At 38.6% G+C, this 18,538-nt stretch overlaps 1 protein-coding gene across 4 annotated transcripts; it reads left to right on the top strand.

Moving 5' to 3' along the window:
* The first annotated feature begins 4,079 nt into the window (after nt 1-4,079).
* piwil2 (piwi-like RNA-mediated gene silencing 2) lies at nt 4,080-16,107 on the top strand. 4 transcript variants are annotated; one of them, XM_026342403.1, is made up of 24 exons: nt 4,080-4,151; nt 4,544-5,006; nt 5,092-5,197; nt 5,464-5,578; nt 5,782-5,960; nt 6,049-6,139; nt 6,599-6,709; nt 6,998-7,115; nt 7,437-7,561; nt 7,982-8,062; nt 8,157-8,270; nt 9,746-9,934; nt 10,102-10,186; nt 10,415-10,507; nt 10,621-10,761; nt 11,200-11,313; nt 11,576-11,764; nt 12,680-12,781; nt 12,901-13,017; nt 13,691-13,779; nt 13,994-14,099; nt 14,394-14,647; nt 15,425-15,532; nt 15,762-16,107. In XM_026342403.1, exons 2-24 carry the CDS (start codon nt 4,596-4,598, stop codon nt 15,916-15,918), a joined length of 3,195 nt encoding a protein of 1,064 aa, XP_026198188.1. In that variant the 5' UTR covers nt 4,080-4,151; nt 4,544-4,595; the 3' UTR covers nt 15,919-16,107. The 4 variants fall into 4 exon arrangements, with proteins under 4 accessions (XP_026198188.1, XP_026198190.1, XP_026198189.1 ...); XM_026342405.1 differs by having other exon boundaries at nt 6,079-6,139; XM_026342404.1 differs by lacking the exon at nt 4,080-4,151 and adding an exon at nt 4,152-4,187.
* The last annotated feature ends 2,431 nt before the right edge of the window (nt 16,108-18,538 follow it).

Raw genomic sequence — 18,538 nt, forward strand, 5'->3', positions numbered from 1 at the left:
TGTAACAGTTTTTCATTTCCTTGTGGTTATTTTCTACTAACTTGAAACCGACTTTCTAGCCCAAGCTCCTTTGGATTAATGTACTGTATGTGTAGGTCCGCAATGCTTTCAGGCACCAAGTGTGCATCGAGTCAAATTGTGCAACATTAATCATTTGATATTTTGACTAGCGAACGCAGGTGCAACCTGGTTACCTCACTCGTGTAGCTGAAAGTGCAGATCTCTGTGCTCCTCTGACAAAACCATGCTGTGGTTAGTCAGAGGCGAAAGCATTATTTAAAACAACAACAGGAAATAACCTGAAAATGTAAATCTGTTTGGATCCGTCTTGCTGCTATGATCCTTGTTGGCCTGTTTGAATGTCAGACTGAGTCCAATAAACAAGCCTCATGTCCATCCCATACATGAATTGTGCTCATAAGCCCCATGGATCCCTTCAGTAAGAACCTTAATGAAACTAAAACATTAATCAAACATGGCTTTTTGCAGGAATGATACAGGCTGTCAGCATGTTATAGATTTCGACCCATAATTACACTGAAACGTCAAACTATGTGAGAAAACAGTGCCAAAAGCAGCCCTTCAGGTTTCAACCAAACCTGCTGCATTAGACAGTCAGTCAGGTAATGCTATTGACAATGTCAACTTGAAGGCCACCTGTGCAGCTGACATGGACTGACATAATGTTATCAGTCAGTCAGCTGAAGTTTGTTCTTTAGATGGAGATTACTGGTGAAGGCAGGCAGGTGGAGAATGTCCCTCTTCATAGGCCATGCGTGAGATAAACATTGTTTATCTTGTTTTCTTGGCAGCAAATTGAGGATTTGTGAACATGACCTTAATAAAGTGACACAATCAAGCACGGTGCAGGAGCTGGGCAACAAACAGGTAATTTCATCATGACAGCAAAATGTAAGCAAATAGAAACAACACATTTGTTTCAGAAGCCCCTCTGGGGCACAGAAACCAAAGAACACAGAGAGAGGTTGTATGTGAAAGTGATCGCTTCCAAACCACAAACAACAGATAAAACAACCAGTGTTTCCTTGCAAGTATCAAACTAAGCTTTATCCACATAATTCATATTAAATGAGTGTAATTCTTCCAGTTATGAACAAGCTGTTTTTACCAGATTATCAGATTCTTTGCATTTATTTATAGATCTTGGCTCATTCAGTCACAGTTTAGTATTTTAAATATCAAATGATGAAAAAAGTAACTGGAATTTAACTGTTAAACTATTATATGGTTTGATCAGTAACTTTATTATCAGATACTATGGTCTTCAGAAAACAAATTGTATCTAAAATAGTCCAGTCACGTCAGAGAAATGCAGAATATTTTTTTATAATGTCTTCAAAAATTGAAAAAAAAATGTTTATGTTATTTAAAATACTGTACACATTGTAGTTCAACAAAGAAAAAGGTCCATTTGCAAAAACATTAGTTACTACATATTCATGTGGACAAAGAAAAGTTAAAATCCCTTTTGCTATGTCATAACCATAGCAACAGAAGGCCTTTGGGTTTGAATTAGTCTCTTGGCTTTTTTTTTTTTTTACACAGACTTTACTCCTTCATTCTGTATGTACCGGCAACTTTGTTGTGAGCCTGTCAGGCAGAGCTGTGTGCTGGCAAATAAAAAAACTGTTTACAGTACCTAGTCTATTGATTGCTAATGTAATTAGTGTAGAGATACACAATTGCAATAGAAATATAAATTTCAGTCAGAAAGCTAATGTCGTGTTTCAATCTTTCATTGCAACAACATGCATTTTACTTTTACTGTGTGGATCTGCGCGCATGGTGCTCTGCAAGAAGTATTCTTGACGCACACTGTCCCTGAGCTCACAATACTTCTTAGGAGAGTGTGGGTTACAAAACATTTAGTGAATATGAACATGCATTAAAAAGACCAAACAGGTGGAGGCTGACGTGGAGAGAGTTAACGTGTCTAAAGCAAACAGCAGTTCTTGGTGTTGCTGTACACGGATCAAATGCAATGACTCTAGAAAATGTGTATATAACCCACCTACTGTGAGACATACATGACTGACGTGTGTATGGGACATGTGACTATAAAATGACTTCTGACATCTCTGCCTGCCTGAACAACCACAACTCGTCTATCAGTCTATTTGTTATCTGTAGTAACAGATTGAATCATCTGTGGGAGTTATAACTCCAGCGGTAGTGATGTTTCTATGTGTGTTTCAGCTGAACAAGTTGGACATGCAGACTTACCACAGGGTTTCTTCCTAAGTTTGGTTTAATGAAGATGCAGGGTCTGCTGTGTGACTATGGTGAAGTTGATTCATCTGACACATACAGTGTGATGTGCCAATCATTGAAAATTTAAGGGTGTAAGAGTCTTTGAGAATAATGAAAATAAATAATTATAAAAAAAAAAACTTTTTACCTTCCCAGATCATTCTAAATGTAGTGAGTAAATACCAGGTCCCAAATACAGTAACTCTAACTTTTAAACTACATTTAACATTTAAACTACAAAAATTACTTAATGCTGATTTGTGCATTAGAATAAAATCCTATTGCTACTGACCAACTATTAGCTATAGTGTTTTATATTTCCATGACACTTATTCAGAGCCATGTATGTGTCTAATGACTCGATATACAACACATAAATGTTATTTTGACACAAGTTGCAATTAATGCAACACTTAATTTGATGACTGTCTAACTTCCAGGCAAGGTGTTATTTACTGTGTACTGTTTGTAATGTCTGTTGTAGTTACCTGTATGTGTCAACAGATGGCAATACACCCTTTAAAACTAAAATAATTCACTGTCAATATTCATTTTCTCTGAAGTTTTCAACAGCAGGCTTGAGAATAATATGTCTGGCAGCAGTTGAATGCACCTTCCTGTCTGGTCAACACTCAAAGAAACTGTTAACATAAAGGAAGCGGAGGAATAGCCTGTCTCTGGAACGGTGATTATCTTATTTTAAGAGCAGGTGCGAGCACAAAGTCATCACCTCAGTACCACAGGAAGAATTTGAGTAATTATTTCAAAGACTAATTTAGCAGATAGTCTTATTTTTAAAGACTAATTGCCAATATGCCTGACCAGTGACCTGAAACCCAAAGCTATGCAGGCTTTTGGTCTTTAAAGAATAATAGACCACCTCCACTGAAATTCTTATTAGAATTACTGTATTTTCTTCATAATAACAAAGAGGAAAATTCTATGTGCATCTCTGTGGCTGACCTTGAGTAGGCGCAGCTTTGTCAGCAGCTTCTCTTCATGGTTAGCATTTTAGCTTTTCTTCCAAAAAACAAAAAAAGTTTTCCGTTGTGAAGTTAAAGCCAACATTCACACGATGTGCCATTATTAGTAATTCCTGATGTGATACAGCAGCCTACATACAGCAAGTATAAGTTTACTTGTCAAAGTCTCGTCCCCATGTTTCTTTTAAGTAAACACAGTTATATTATTAGCTCTGTCTCTGGCATTTTACATGAATATTGTTCATAATTAATTATGTATAGGCCTGGTTCACAGCCCTTATTTTATAGGAAAACCCTTCACCTGTGAATATTGCTCACAGATATCTGAATGTTCACTTTGGCGACAGAAAAAAATGGATTTTTATGGACATAATTGGCCTAATTTGTGAAGATAAATGATTTGTGAACTATATTATATCAGTACATTAGAGTTAATGGCACCATATGGTTGAGGATGTTAAACATACTTGTTATTACACAGGCTGTGTTCCCCAGTGAGTTTAGTGGATGCAACTGGTCACACATAATTGCAGTGTTTAACCCGCAGGTTCAAATATGTATCATTCCCTCGGACAAAAATTTAATTCCATTTAAAAAAGATGACTATATGCCTACTGCAGCTTTACAACTTATTTCTGAAATATCATGATGGCTTTAATTTTTTTTATATATATTTATTTTTATTAAGAATTTTGTCCACGTGCTCTGTACGTGAAGTGCACAGGTGCACGTTAGACAGAAGAGACTGACAGGTGGAGTAGACCAATGCCGTAGTGCGGAGTCAATTGATCATCCAATGAGAGGACGGGGGCAGTTACCGCCTATCAGCCCTTAATGACCGTCAGCCCGAGACAGTAGTTAATTTAGGGCGGATTTGAACACTTTCGACTGTTACACGTGAGTTCATCTTCTTTATCTTTAAGAATAAATACTGTAAGTTTGCATGCTTGTTAAAATGTTGAAAGTAAGAATAATATCTAGCTAGTGGTTGTCAGTGTGGTCCGTGTCATTTTCTCCGACACGTGCTTCGGCTGGCTAGCTGCTGTTAATTTGAGCTAATTGTGGCTAATATGCTAAAATTGCAGTCGGTAGGAACTTATCTTACAAGAATAATAATTTAGAAAACAATTACACAGTCCTGTAAGTCTAGTGTTGAGTATTTAAGGCACTGATACATAACAAGTATTTAATGTAGACCCAACTTAAAATGGACTTTTATGTGCACGTGCGAGCCGGTGATTGGGCCCTCGTGTACTAGTAACTCTCTCACCATGTGTTGTTTCCTACAGAAAGCCACAGCTGCATAAACTTATCTACGCATATATATATGAGGTCGACTGAATGGATCCTGATCAGCCTCCTGACCTCAGTGGTCCTTGGCCGGGACCCAGAAGACTTCAGCCTGAAGAGCTTGCTTTAGGACGTAGTAGAGGGCTGCCGCTCACCACAGAAGGGCCTGGGCTAGGACGAGCCAGAGGGCTTCCCGTTTCTGGGGAGACCCTTCAAGGACAAGAAGAAACTCTGCCTGTCCCTGAACCTGTGGTTGGACGAGCTAGAGGCCTGCTGGTGCAACGTGATGGTGGAGGCGGTGGCTGGGCCAGAGGGTTGCTCCTCCTAACACCTGAACCAAAGGGAGGGGTGGCAAGAGGTTCAATGCGGCCTAGTCCGGACCCACTGCGTGCCCAGACACCGCCATCTGTAACTGTGATGCAAGGCCAAACACAAGAGATGCCAACTGTGACAACAAGAGAGGTTGGAACCAGAAAGCTGTCTACCACTGTCACTTTCTGCATATTATTGGCTTCCAATAAGACCTAAGGTTTTTATCTGCTTACAGATTGGGATGCCTTCTCATGGTCAAGGATCAACACTGGTCTCGATGTTCAGAGGAATGGGCATTGAGCCTTCAATGACCACATGGGGAAGAGGAATACTACCAGCGGGTCTGTAGTTAAAACTTGAAATTCAAGGGAAAATGTTAAATAGGCCTGTGTTTTTGGGAAGTCTTTGGGGAGCAGTTTAAATTACATTTAAAAATCAATATAAAACATGGTTTTAACCCTGAACACTTGTCTACCAATGGCAGTTGTGAGGACATTAGAAAACCTTGATGGGTTGACCCTTTCAGATAAACTACTGAAGTATATGTAATTGGTGCCACTCTGCCTGTGCAGAAACACAGGAATTCGTTTGGTTTATTTTGTTGCAGGAACAGGTGCAACTGGAGATACAGGAGAGGTGAAGTTGCAAGGTGCACCACTAGGCATTTTGAGCATCCCAGAGAGCATCAGCCAACCTGAAGAGGTGATGGGCCGAGGCAGTAGGTAGGAAGCAATGACTCACAAGATCTGTTTATTGACTAACGTGTCAATTAGTGGTGACAGGCTAAATATTATTTTACAAATATTTAGCTTAAAAAGATCATAAATGATGTGTACCGTTTTCATTTTACAACTATCTGATACAAATTTATTTTCTCTAATGGCACATTTGAAAACAGCTGCTTGTGAAATTTTACCTATTACAGCTTCATTGGCCGAGCTTGGTCCCCTCAGACAATGGTGGGGCTTGGAAGGGCAGCAATGCCACAGCTTAAAGCAGGAAGAGGACGTGCTTTACTTCCATCTTTTCCTCCAGCTCACGTTAGGTCTGCTTCTACAGCATCCGAACTGCAGCCAGCCCCCCATGTGCAGCCTTCCCAAACAGGTAGTCATGTTAAATTGCAGATTTTCCAGTGCGTCATAAAAGCCCTTTTATGTCAACCTAATGTATCTAATGAAATGCAAATGTGAAGGATCAACGCATTGTGTTTCCACCACTCAAGATTTCCTGGAGCTTTCTACTATTGCGCCAGTAAAGGTGGAGCTGGAAATGGAGGCAGTTGGGTGGGTATAGTTTATTTTTATCCTAGCTCATGAAGCTGATCTTCAGCTGCCAATAGCTGTTTAATGGAAAATGTCACCGTTTGGCTTTTCAGCCATTTCACAATGAAAGCAGTTGGTGTTCTGTCTGTTCAGTCTTTCAGATCAGTAGTTTTATTTGTGTATTTTAAATTATTAACGCATCCACCTATACTACCACAACAATCACTGGCAATGATGTGGCCTTTTATTGCTATATAATTTGAGATTACAGACTAGATGTTTAGCGCAGAGCACATTGTATGTGCATGTCAACCGATAGCTGGTCTTTCACCATGGTCTTTGCATTTGATCAGTCGCTCTATTAGTACTAGAGATGTTGAGTCAGGAACATTACGTCACGTTACAGAAACATAGAACTCATCCTGTAAAGTTGACACTGACTTTGTGTTTTGTGCTTAAATTGTCTTTTTGTGCATTCAGTGAGCCACCTAATAAGGCTGGAACTAAAGGAGTTCCTATAACAATTGGCTCAAACCACATCCCAATTAGCTGCAAGAATGACGCTGTTTATCAGTACCATGTTACATTCACGTAAGTATTCTGTATCATCCAACTGTTTCCTCAGCAACCATTCAACAAAAACAATGGAAATTTAACAAAAACATAAAGATGTATCTGATGTTCATTGTGAAGTTAATTTTGAACTAGAATGTGAACATAGAATTCACATGGAGAAATTACACTGAAGCATCACTTTTGATAAAATCTCATCAGCCACGAGACTATTTCAAAGCAATTATTTGTCAATACTGTCAAGTCGATACTAGTAATTAGGACTGAAAATTCTTAGTCATGTGAATTTCAAATGTTATCTTTCAGTCCAAATGTTGAATCAATGGCAATGCGTTTCGGCATGATGAAAGATCACCGCTCAACCACAGGGGAAGTAGTGGCTTTTGATGGCTCCATACTCTACCTTCCTGTTAAGCTGAATGAGGTAGGTATCATAGATGGGAGTAATGTGTATAATTGACTGAAGTGTGTTAAGTGTCAAAGGGACAAGTATGACAGAACCCAATGTATGGTCTTAATATTTTTAGGAAAGTCTAATTTTTATTTTTTTTAACTTAAAATGTGGATGTATATGACACATTTTCTGTAAAGTCGCAGGCTTCTGAAAAGCCCATCAGCTTTGTCCGAGGCAGGATTATTGCCAGTTGAAAAAGAGTTTATCAATTTAACTGCTTAACTTATTAAAACATACTATTCAACTGGTTGCATTTTTGGTGTCTTTGTGTAACATTTTGATGACATGCAGGTGGTTGTTCTCAAGAGTTTAAGACGGACTGATAATGAGGAAATACAAATTAAAATCCAGATGACAAAGATTTTACCACCTAACTCGGATTTATGCATCCCATTCTACAATGTGGTGCTCAGAAGGTACGTTTGTTTTTGAGGCTCTTATACTGTTTGGTCAGAGATTGGACACTTGTATACAGATTATTAAATTAAAAACCCATCTGTCAGAATGTACATGCACAGGGACTAATAAACTACACTGGCTCACATTGTATTTATGTATAAAGTATGCATCTACAGACAGCAACTAGTTTTGTTGTTTTACTGTATTTGTTTTGTTTTGTAATAAATTCGTGTCCTATTTGTCTGTAGTGTAACAATTAAAAAAGCCCTAAACTAAACATTCTTATCAGTTTCACATATGCTTTAGAAACCTCAACACTTCTCCCTGTATTCATCAATGGCATTTTAATGAGTTAACCTAAGCAACAAGGATTATTTGCTTATTGTTCTATAATTAGGATGTTTAAATGAGACCATGACTCATTCTTGTTTTTCAAGGGTAATGAAAATCATTGGACTGAAGCTGGTTGGGCGAAACCATTATGATCCAGAAAGCGCAGTAATTCTTGGAAAACACCGGTTAGTACCAAGTTATATTTTAAGATCACAGGGCAGACATGTGAAATCATCGCAACCCTAGTCTCTTTATTACTAATTGGTTTGTTTGTTCTAGGCTACAAGTGTGGCCAGGCTATTCAACCTGTGTCAAGCGCACAGATGGGGGTCTGTACCTGTGTGTGGATGTTTCTCACAAAGTCCTGCGGAATGACTCTGTGCTGGATGTCATGTGAGTTCACTCTATCGACAGAGGTAGATGGACGTTAGCATATCCACAGATTATTTACAGTGCATCCAGTAAGTATTCACAGCCAATAACTTTGTTATGTTACGGCTTTATTCCAAAAGGTGTTAATTTTATTCCTCAAAATTCTACAAACGATACCCTATAATGCCAATGTGAAAGATGTTTGTTTGAAATCTTAGCAAATTTATTAAACATAAATTGACATGCCATGACACTCAAAATTGAGTTCTGGTACATCCTGCTTCCACTCACTTGAGGTGAGTCCTCCTGTCAGAAATTAATCTATATGTAAGGTCCCACAGTTAAATGTTTCTTGAAGCACAAACCAAGCCATGAAGTTGAATGAATTATCTGTAGACCTTTGAGACAGGATTGTATCAAGCAAAGATGTGGGGAAGGGAATGGAAATATCTCTGCAGCATTAGATCCCAAAAAGCACAGTGGCCTCCATCTGTAAATGGAAGAACCACCAGGACTCTTCCTAGAGCAGGCCTCTGGGCCAAACGGAGTTCTTGAAAGAGAAGGGCCTTAGTCGGAGAGGTGACCAAGAACCTGACGGTCAATCTGAAAGTATCTCTGCAGGCCTGTATGGTAAAGTGGCCAGACAGAAACCCCTCCTCGGTAAAAGACACATGACATCCTGCCATTTACCAAAAGGCACCTAAAGGACTTTTAGACCATAAGAAACAAAATTCTCTAATCTGATGAAACAAAGATTGAATTCCTTGACTTTAATGGCAAATGTCTGGTAGAAACCAGGCACTGCTCACCACCTGCCAATACCATCCCTACGGTGGCATCGTGCATGGTGGTGGCAACATAATGTGGGGATGTTTTTCAGCGGCAGGAACTGGGACACTAGTCAGGATCAAGGGAAAGATGAATGTAGGAACGTACAAAGACACCCTTGATTTAAAACCTGTTCCAGATGAGTCTGGGCCTCAGACTGGGTTGACTGTTCAACTTTCAACAGAACAACCCTAAGCACACAGCCAAGATAACAGGAGTGGTTATAGGTTAATCCTTGAGTGGTCCAGCCACAGACCAGACTTGAACCAGGTTGAACATCTCGGGAGAGATCTGTAAATGGCTGTACATTCAACCTGATGGTGCTGGAGAGGTACAAGTAAAATGGGAGAAACTGCCCTAAAATGGTGTCAGTCTTGTAGCATCATACTCAAAGTGGGGCCTGGTGCTATTTACAAACAGATCTTAAGATGTGATGTTGTGAAGTCCTCTGCAATGTGGTTGGAGGAAGAGGGTGAGTTGGAGGGCATCAACTTCACTAACACAACAGGCATATTACATGTATAGAGGGTGTGTGGTTTTTTTTTTTTTTTTTTTTTTCTTCTTCCCCCCTTCTTCTTCCCCATGAACAGAAATACTTTTTGTCCTAGCTTTGCCCTTTTTGTTTATACTGAGAAGGGAAAACATGACCTTTGGCTGCTGTCTTCCAGGAACACACTGTACCAACAGAGCAAGGAGAACTTCCAAGATGAATGCACAAAAGAGCTGATTGGTAGCATCGTCATCACTCGGTACAACAACCGGACCTACCGCATTGATGCCATTGAGTGGAATAAAGCCCCAAAAGACACTTTCACTTTAATGAATGGCACAAAAACCACTTTTGCTGATTACTACAGGTGAGACCACTCTCTTCATGAATGCATCAGAGCCAAAACAAAGGGTAACAAAGTGTTCTTGTGTGTGCAAATAAAAATTGTGAAAATGTATTTAAGCCAGAGCAACATTATATCTTCATGTTAGTGTTTTGGTTGAATTTGTTCAAATGCTTATTGTCAATGAACAGCAAGAACTATGGGATTACAATCAATGAGATGGACCAACCTCTATTAATCCATCGACCAAAGGAGAGGTCCAAGCCAGGTGGGAAGGTAAGCCTCTCATTGGCATCAGTTGTTTTAAGATACTGTAATGCTCCAGACACACAGTGAGGTTGTGACCACTCAGATGACCCAACCTGAATTTTGGCCTTATTATGCCACCTTGTGACTTCAGTTGGTCTTGCAATCTAAATGAAGACTGCAGATTGTTAGTGCATGCCAAGTGTATACAAATAAGTCTTTACATTTGGCTAATTTTATATTGATATATTATTGCAGCAAACCATTAGCGGAGAGATTCTTTTGGTGCCGGAGCTTTCTTTTATGACGGGAATCCCTGAGAAAATGAGGAAGGACTTCAGAGCTATGAAGGTGAATGTGTCAGCATTATGTTCTAGTCCTGCTAGTCTCAAACCCCTCACAACTAGATGGCTACTCTAGAAATCTTATCAAATGACTTTTTATTTTATTTGTATGTATTGTAGGACCTGACTATGCATATCAATGTGAGCAGTGAGCAGCATACCCACTCAATAAAACAACTTATCAAGAACATTGGTGCCAACCCTGAGAGTCTTAAGGAGCTGAGCAGTTGGGGACTGGAGATTGGCTCAGATATCCTAATGGTGAGGCCGTGCCGTTTAATATGTAAATGTGTTACTTCAGAGGAACAATTTTGATGTCCACATGTTCCAGCTCATAATAAATCAATTCATCATTGACTCTACAGTCGTGCCAAATTTGAAGGAATTCCCTCCAACAATTCTTAGATATGCAGTTCACAAGAATTTGGTGGCCAAGTGTACAGACAGACAACTTGAAAACCTAATGCCGCTGGCTGTGGCATAGAGGCATAAAAAAATCTGTCAAATACATAAATGTTGATGAACTGTCCCATAGGTGCATAGGGCTGAATGTAGGTAGGAATACCCTACACTGTAGCATTTAGTGGGTTGATGTTGGGTTTTTATAACTGTGCTGTTTGTTTTATGGGTGGTTATTTTTTTCCCTTATAACATCTTGTTTTATTTTGACAAGATATGAATGTGTTTTGTTTGTTGCAGATTAAAGGTAGAGCTCTGCCTCTTGAAACCATCTGTCTGCAGGCTTCATCCTTTACTACCAGTGCTGATGTATCCTGGTCCAGAGAGATCGTTAGGGAAGCGTCAATTAGTTCTGTGAGTGTTGAAGAGACATCTCTAGTTTTACTGCCTCATGTTTAGTCTTAATGCAAACTAAAGCTTTTTAACTGCTACAGGTGAGGCAGCTACATTGACCAGCCTTTGACATATATGTTCACAGAAGATGTATTTGTGATCTGTGTATACTTGATTCCTAAACTGTGTAGTAATAGCAGACACAGTTGCTTTTGTTGTGTTGCTCATGTTTCTGTAGGATGATTATTTTATTTCTTTACCAACTGATCCATCTTAATCCTAGATCCCATTGAATATTTGGGCCATCTTCTACCCTCGCCGCTGTGCAGACCAAGCTGAAGAGCTGGTTTCCACATTCAACAAAGTGGCCGGACCAATTGGGGTACGACTGGAGCGACCTATTCGTGTAGAGCTGCGAGATGATCGTACAGAGACTTACGTGAAAAGCATCCACTCTCAGCTAACTAGTGAGGTATGATATTAAAATTCAGATTAGTAGGGTTAACAAATAAATTCAAATTACTTCAAATTGATTTCATGTAAAAGCACATGCACTACTACTAAGAATATCTAATGAAGTAATACTGAATCATACACATAGAGAGACACAGCAAGGGTGTGTGTTTGTGTAGTAAATGCATCGTGCTTTTGGTAGCACAGAGTGGCAGTAACACCAGAGAGCTAGGAGGCTGTTAGATACAGTGCCGGAAGACTTGAAGAAAAGCAAATGTAATTATAGTACTAATGTAAAAGTACTACTTTCACTCACTGTTGGTACTTCTGCTCTTCTCCACACTGTAAAGTAATGTTGGGAGGAAGCTAGTCGATGTTAGCTTGTTAATTAGCCAGTTTGTTTGCATTGGTAACACAGCCGGTAGTAATTGTTTCTTTAATGCTAGACATGGGGCTTCACCTCCTTTGGCTGTCACACAAACCTGACTGACTGCTTCTACCAACAGGATGAGAAGCAGACTTACTAACCCTGTGGAGTCACTGAGTTAACACGGGTGTCCATCACAACTAACAACTCGCTAACTCCACAGGGATTGTTAAGCCTGTTTTCCCAGCCAGTCAGAGGCGATTAAGCCTCCTGGATGGAGGGTGAAACATTTTCAAGAACTTAAAACAAGTCCAGCTGCATCTGAACCACAACTTTGGATATCATACGAGAGACTTCATGGCACCCATGCTAATGATTAGTAGTATTGTTTTTCAATAACCATCTTGCCATGCCAGTACTATTGCTATGATGTGATAACATATTAAAGAAAGCTGCACAAGGTTTTTTTTTTTTTTTTTTTTTTTTTTGGTCCATGTACAAATGTAAGCTGTTTGGTACAACTGAGCTAAGCTGACAGTGTAGTGCTGTTTTCCCCTTACTTTGCAGCCCAATATGCAGCTTGTTGTTTGCATCATGGTTGGCAACAGAGACGATCTCTACAGTGTTATCAAAAAGCTCTGCTGTGTTAAAAGTCCTATCCCATCTCAGGTTTGTGGTGTGTAAATATTTGTTGTACATTTGGAGAAAAAGATTATTTATTTATATTTCAATTGGCAAAATAATTTCTTACTAAGTTTTTTTTTTCTCCTTAATTTCTTTGTCATCAGGCCATTAATGTCCGTACAATTTCCCAGCAACAGAAGTTGAAGAGTGTTGCCCAAAAGATACTCTTGCAGATGAATAGCAAGTTGGGAGGAGAGCTGTGGACTGTCAATGTACCTTTGGTGCGTATTTTGTCTTAAAAAAAAAAAAAAAAAAGGCTCACATCTATTAGACGTACAGTTGATAAACAGATCTTTTTGTGAGATCTTAATTGTGCATATTTACACAACACATTAGCTGGCTTCTGAGATTTTAAAGCTTATATTTTAACAATGGCTGGGTGAAAAAGCAGGCCACATTAAGTTAGGTTAAATTGCACAGCCCAGACCTTAGTATCAGTTTTTGATTGCACACATGCTAATGTTTTGGCTAATGCAGCCATACACAGCAGTACGTCAGGAGCTCACAAATGGACTATTTAAAGAAACTCAAGCAACAGCATTACAGAAGAAAACATCCCGAAGGGCACAACTGAAGGCTCAAGGACAAAGATAATGTTGAAGAGTGTGTAGTTATTCTGGCATATTAAAGTCTGACAAAAGCAGTGTGATGCAAAACATATATACCAATAACCATGGTCAGAAATACAGACTTGAGCAGTTCAACATCTATCAAAGGATAATGGTGATTTCAGTATGTATCAAGATATATACATATGTATAGATGCCAATATTGACTGAAACTGAGATATTATATTATATTATATTATAGTGTACACTGACAGTTCATGTGAAAATACTAGACTATTGCTTTATTGCAGCCAGCAGAAAAGTAATGAGCCTTTTCCTCCAATAGAAAAACTTGATGGTAGTTGGAGTTGATGTCCATCACGACACTAGCAAGTCACATCGGTCAGTCATGGGCTTTGTTGCTAGTGTAAACAGGTAAATGTGATGTTTTGGTTATTATTTGTACTGAATAATGTAGATGGCAAAACTGTGTTAGTGTTTGAGCTTTAACATTATAACACTATACAATACTACTTTTGTAATTGGAATAGGAAAATTTTTTTATTTTTTTTACAGAAAGACCATTTAGTTTTCTGCTTTGCTACAGTGATGAACCTCATAATGTAAATCCATTTACCTTTTTCTTCAGCTCTCTGACCCGTTGGTACTCCAGAGTAACTTTTCAGAGTCCCACTGAGGAACTGATTAATGGCTTCAGAGTGTGTTTACTGGCTGCACTGCAAAAGTACTTTGAGGTGAATATTCCCAACATTTATTACATAAATATCTTGTCAATCAGTCCCCTCTGTTCCCAAATCAAACACATGTCCTTTTGCCAGCAATCACATACCTTGCCCCCTGTGCTTTCTCCCTCCTTCTCAGCAGTTTTAGTTCTTCAGAAAGTATCGAGTGATAATGATGCTACCAATCTGTTATCAGAATAACAAAACTGAAATATGGAAATTATACCATGCTAGGCTTCAATGTACACAGAACTATTTATTTACCCATGTGTGACAAAAAAAACTTGTATATGTTCTTCTTGACAGGTGAATCACACCTTGCCAGAAAAGATAGTAGTGTATCGTGATGGTGTGTCAGATGGCCAGCTGAAGATGGTGGAGCGATATGAGATACCACAGCTGATCAAATGCTTTGACACTTTCCCAAGTTATGAGCCAAAGCTGGTGTTCATCGTGGTACAAAAGCGCATCAGCACCAACCTCTACTCTTGGGCTTCAAACAACCTTGGCACCCCCCCACCTGGAACAGTTCTAGATCACACCCTCACAAAGAAAGACTGGTCAGTGCTGACCATTAATGAGATATTGGTCAACATTTCCGGCTCCTAGTCATGGAGCATTTTCAAACCTGCATTTAGTTTGCTCTTGTCCAAATTACAAACACATTGTAGATGTTTTCAATTTTTCCCTTGATTCCGTTGCCTTTCAAAAATTAGGGGGGGGGGGGAGCAGGCAACCATTGAATAGGTCTAGGGCAGGAACAATAAAAACGCAAGAGGACAAACACTTTCTGTACTGCTGTATGTTCCTATGAGTAAAACAATATTATGTAGCATGTTACATTTTCTCTTCTCCTACTCATGGTTATTATCTTGATAATATACCAAGCAAAACTCAGCCAGCAGAATGCTCAATACAGGAAAATATGAAGCACTGAAGATATGTAGTCAACTATCCATTCATTAAACTGTGTTGGTTAAAGGTGACCAGGTTTTTCTTGGTCCTGGTGCAGCTTAAAGCATGATTTCCCTCTGGAATAATACATTTTTGTTTTGTTTTCTCAGATGGTTATGCTCAAGCTGTGGTTTGTGTACAGTCTCATGAATATGAAATATGGCCAAAGCTGGGCTTTGGCAAAACCTTAGCTCTAGTGTGTTTTGAGCACAAGTAATTTTTTCTGCCCCTGTTCTGTTAATGACATTTTGTAACTAACTTTGTCAAAGGATATTTGCATGAAGTTTAGCCTTGCTCAGCTTTCCCCTTGTGTAGCTGTACATTAATGTAATGTGTCTGCTTCAGGCTGTTTAAAGTTGCTAACTTTTTTTTTTTCCATGCAGGGTGGACTTTTATTTAATGGCCCACAACATTCGCCATGGCTGTGGACTCCCGACCCATTACATCATGTTGTACAACACGGCAAACCTCACGCCAGACCACTTACAAAGGTACTGAATACCCATATACGGGGCTATTGTAATAGACTTCTATTAGTTAGGTTAGATGTATCTGATAAACTGACAACTGGTGGTGTGCCAAAGGCAAAACAGGATTATCACAAGTAGACCAAAACTAGGCCAGTACATTTAGACTTTTGTCTGTTGCTATTGTTCACATTATCTTTGCATTGCTTATTTGTTCCAAAAAAATGACATCATTATTTTGGTCCCACACTAGGCTGACGTATAAAATGTGCCACTTGTACTGGAACTGGCCCGGTACGATTCGTGTTCCGGCTCCGTGCAAGTATGCGCACAAACTGGCCTTCCTGTCTGGCCAGTACCTACACTCAGAGCCAGCTATCCAGCTAGCTGATAAGCTTTTTTATCTTTGAACCAAATACTAACTGCTAATGGAAAAACAAACTGAGTTGAGTTAATCAATGATTCGTTGTTGATGTATATTTTACTGTGCACTTCCAATCATTTCTATTTGGTTAAACCTATGGTTTTCAAATGACTTTTCAGTATTTCTTTAATACAGCTTTTTACATTGTCACATTATAATTGTATGAATATATAAAGCTTGGACTTAAACATGAGTGTCTACTTTTTTTTTTATCATTTCAGTGTCTCCATAATCACAAAGCTTTATTGTTTTAAATTGTATGTTTTAAAGCTAAACTGTAAAGTACAATATAATTTACTAATTTTGTAACAATTTTTTTTTTTTTTTTTTAATTAAAAACTGGAAGCAAGGTTAAGGACAGAGCTGAGAAGCAATATGGTCTTAAGCCTAGAAAGTACAACAGATGCAGTATTTGCTCAGTTTCAATCCCTGCATTGTTGCAATGGCTTCGTAGAGCTAGAGAAAGTGTATGACAGGGTGGCAAGACGGGAGCCCACTTTTGGCATACAGAGTTGGCACAATAACCTCTGTGAACATGTCCACTGAATGCAAGTAAGGTGTATTTTTTTTTTTACTTTTGTGTGTATTGAAAGTGGAGTACATGCTGCTCTGGAAGGTAGGTTTATACGGACAATCAACTTTGTGGTTTACTTTTAAGTGTACTCTGCAGATGAGCAAAATATTCAGTTTCAGAGCAGTGCTCAAGAAAATTGCATGACAAACCATTAAAACTTAATTTGCATGTCTGCAGTTGATCCATGGTTCTTGTGTGAAAACGGGATAAATTCTTTGTGTATTAAGAGATTTGAATGTACACAAACATTCCTGATGCTAAGAGCTACTGTAACCAATACTGTCACTATTTTTAACTGTCCAGTATGCAGTAGAGTGAACCTCATTCATACACATTCAAATGGACAAAGAAAGGTTTGCTTAAAGATTTTAGAAAGGTCAACAGTTTCTAATTTGAAGTATTTGAATATAGAAAGTAACTAAAGTCCAAATGATGTTTTTACAGTTGCATGTTACTGCAGATACAGTAAATCCCAGGCAAGAAAAGGTTAAACTGCAGAAAAGACAAAATTTACATGGTAAAAATGTGCAATTTTCTCAGTAACCGATGGACCTTGATCATTAAATGTAAGAGGATTTAAAACTTCTGTCTCGTCTGAATTTAGGGTAAACTAAAGGACATCTACGCCTTAACCATGATTGATATTTAACAAATTGATTTTATCTAGTCTCGTAGATAAGTTTAGTTGGGTGTCATCTGCATATTGATGGGAATTTATGGAGCATTTCCAAATAACACTGGGAACATGTATAAAGTGAAGAGTTGGTCCAAGCACAGAACCCTGTGGAACTCCAAAAATTAACATGATGGAAATGTGCATTGTTAACAAACAAATTAGACCCAATGACATGTTCCAGCGTGTGTAACAAAATGTGATTTATAGTGTCAAATGAAGCACCTAGATCTAACAAGAAAGTCTATTGTCTGGAGCTAAAAGAAAATTGTTACTTTCACCAGTGTAGTTTATGTACTATGATGTACTCAAACTTACTACACATTTTTATAAGTGGTCACATATTTGCTTTGCAACTACTTTTTAAAAACCAGTGGTACATATCCTTAAGATGGATTGATCCGACATGCTCAAACATCTTTGAGCAGTGTAGTCGGGATGGGGTCTAAGACATTGATTATTTTGATTACATACTTATTTAAAAACTCGGTGTGATTCATAGGAAAGAAGTCTAAGTGGGACTGAGGCCTTCCAAACAATTTCAGAGCAGTTGTACATCCCAGTCCATCCATGCCAGGTACAGGAATGATCTGATCTTTTAATTTCACTGGAAACGTATGTATCACCACAACTGTGATATACTGAAAGATGAGGCAGTTAGTCAGTCTAAAAACTGTAATGAATCTTTACAATGTTCTAATTTTAGAATTTGATTCAATTCAGTTTTATTTGTATAGCGCCGATTCACAACAGAAGTTATCTCGAGGCACTTTACAGTGCAAGGTTTAAGACCTTACAGGGAATAATTATACAGAAAACCCAACAATCCCATTTGAGCAAGCTTTATGCCACAGTGGAGAGGAAAAACTAGACATCAGGTAGTCTTTAATGTCATAATGGTCTTTTTTATTTTTTTTACGTTCCATCCTTTTCCATTTCTATCCTACTATATTATACTTGATTACTTAGCTTTCAGGAGCTTATCTTTTTCTTAGTTGTCTCAGTCAAATCATAAGTCAAGATGTTTTGTTTTTTTTTTTTTAATAAAATGGTACTCCATGTGTATGACATATAATTAGCAGACAATTAAGACATTATCCACTGTATTATGGCTGTTTTCAGGTAATTAGTATGAGGAGCCTGTCATTGTCTTTGGAGGCTTGCAGGCTCTTTGGCCTGTGATGTATTGACACGTTTCATTTCTTTGGCCATCCTTCTCAGATGTCTGATGGTAAATCATTTGCTCCAAAATATTTTCCATTTTAAGTTACTTCACCTTCTGGATGGCATTTACCACCAAATACTGGTGGTACATGTCTGCCAGATCATTTGACTGACCACAGTACTAATCATTTTAGT

This window comes from Anabas testudineus, chromosome 9 (genome assembly GCF_900324465.2).
Source record: "Anabas testudineus chromosome 9, fAnaTes1.2, whole genome shotgun sequence".
Taxonomy (NCBI): domain Eukaryota; kingdom Metazoa; phylum Chordata; class Actinopteri; order Anabantiformes; family Anabantidae; genus Anabas; species Anabas testudineus.

Coding starts and splice junctions, on each gene's coding strand:
- piwil2 (XM_026342403.1), top strand. CDS start 4,596: ATGGATCCTGATCAGCCTCCTGACCTCAGTGGTCCTTGGCCGGGACCC. Junction 5,579..5,781: donor GTGATGGGCCGAGGCAGTAG/GTAGGAAGCAAT, acceptor TACCTATTACAG/CTTCATTGGCCGAGCTTGGT. Junction 8,063..8,156: donor GTAATTCTTGGAAAACACCG/GTTAGTACCAAG, acceptor TGTTTGTTCTAG/GCTACAAGTGTGGCCAGGCT.